We start from the raw sequence: 1,710 nt of genomic DNA, 5'->3' as shown, positions 1-1,710 counted from the left end.
TAATAAATTTATTTTTTATTGGTGTTCAATTTGCCAACATACAGAATAACACCCAGTGCTCATCCGTCATGTAAGAGCAGCTGTTTAAAATGTAAAAAGATTTTTCTGTGCATTATAAACTTATGACCAGAGCAAGTCCCTCAAAATTTCCATTCTCCAGCTTCTTCATCTATAAAATGAGGGAATTGGATAATGTCTCTGAGTTCTTTCTTGCTCTGATGATTCGAGGAAAAGTACAAATCACCACAATGAATAAGGTAAGTAACAGGATGAGAAATTCTCAGAGTGGTATTAGTTATTAATTTTTTTCACCTGAAAAAGTATGCAAGTAGGCCAGTTACCCAAAGACTTTTTAAAAAATGAAGGTCAAAATTTTTTATATTCCTAGAAATTTCTGCAGGGCACATTTCATATCTTTGTTCCTTAGACTATAGATCACAGGATTAATGAGTGGGGTTCCTACAGAATAAAACAGAGTCACCATCTTCTGCATCCCAGATTCATGCTCAGATGTCGGGCTCAGATACATGACCATCACTGAGCCATAGAACAGTGAAACCACAGCCAGATGGGACCCACAGGTAGAGAAAGCTTTTCTTCGTCCAGCTGCAGAAGGGGCCCTCAACACAGCTCTCAAGACCAGAGTATAGGACCCCATGATGCAGAAGAAAGGAATAAATAAGAGCAAGGAACTTAAAATCATCCAAAAAAACTCCATTACTGGAGCTCTGGCACAGGTGAGTGCTAATAGGGGACTCGGATCACATAGGAAGTGGTCAATGATCCTGGATCCACAGAAGGACATTTGGGAAATAACAATGATAGGGACTGGGAACCAGAGAAAACCAAGTACCCAGCAACTGACCACAAGACTGGCACAGAGACGTCCTGTCATAATGGTTGGGTAGTGTAGAGGCCGGCAGATGGCAAGGTACCGATCAAACGCCATAATAGCCAAGAAAAAACATTCTGTAGAACCCAAGGAGAAGAAAAAGTAGAACTGGAGAAAGCACCCGGAGAAGGAGATGACCTTGGTGTCAGAGAGGAAGTTGGCCAGCATGTTGGGGACAGTCGAGGTGACGTACCAGATCTCTAGGAAGGAGAAGTTGGAGAGCAGGATGTACATGGGAGTGTGGAGTCTCTGGTCCCAGCGCACGGCACAGATGATAGACCCGTTGCCCATGAGGGTGAGGAGGTAGAGAACGGAGAAGAGCCCAAAGAGGAGGAGCTGCCCCTCCCTGGAGCAAGGGAAGCCCAGGAGGATGAAGCCGGAGATGGTGCTGGACGTGTTGGTGGTGCTGGAGACTTTCATGGGCCTGGGAGCTGTGAAGGAACCCATAATTACTGAATATTCCCGAAGCAGCAGAGGGACTTCATTTTCTTTGTCCAAAGAAGAAATTGAGATTAGTTTATTTGTTCATATGAATTCAGTATTTATTGAATGTTTGCTGTTGCTAGGTAATTTTTCTGGATATTGGGTATATAGCAGTGAACAAAATAGATTAAAATCCCCATCAAATTTAGTTTATCCTGGGTAGGAGAATGCAATGTAGACGGACATTACTATGTACAATTCTCTTTTTCTCTCCTCTTAAAGTAAATACACTGGCTTAGCTCTTTTCTTGAGAAATGCCTTTTTAATGTAGGCTGAAGTCCTTGTTATGTCCAGCAGCAGTGTCATGGAAAGTGATGGAAGTGATGGAGGTACAG

The 1,710-nt window shown here is 42.7% G+C and overlaps 1 protein-coding gene across 1 annotated transcript; it reads right to left on the bottom strand.

Moving 5' to 3' along the window:
• Window positions 1-376: 376 nt before the first annotated feature.
• LOC112654728 (olfactory receptor 11G2-like) lies at window positions 377-1,345 on the bottom strand. The gene has a single exon (XM_025439333.3). It carries the CDS (start codon window positions 1,337-1,339, stop codon window positions 377-379), a length of 963 nt encoding a protein of 320 aa, XP_025295118.3. The 5' UTR covers window positions 1,340-1,345.
• Between the last annotated feature and the right edge of the window lie 365 nt (window positions 1,346-1,710).

Source organism: Canis lupus, chromosome 15, assembly GCF_003254725.2.
Source record: "Canis lupus dingo isolate Sandy chromosome 15, ASM325472v2, whole genome shotgun sequence".
In the NCBI taxonomy this organism is placed as follows: Eukaryota; Metazoa; Chordata; class Mammalia; order Carnivora; family Canidae; genus Canis; species Canis lupus.
This window is presented reverse-complemented; position numbering and strand designations above follow the sequence as displayed.

Bases quoted from the DNA above. Each gene is read 5' to 3' on its own strand.
- LOC112654728 (XM_025439333.3), bottom strand. From the start codon at position 1,339: ATGGGTTCCTTCACAGCTCCCAGGCCCATGAAAGTCTCCAGCACCACC.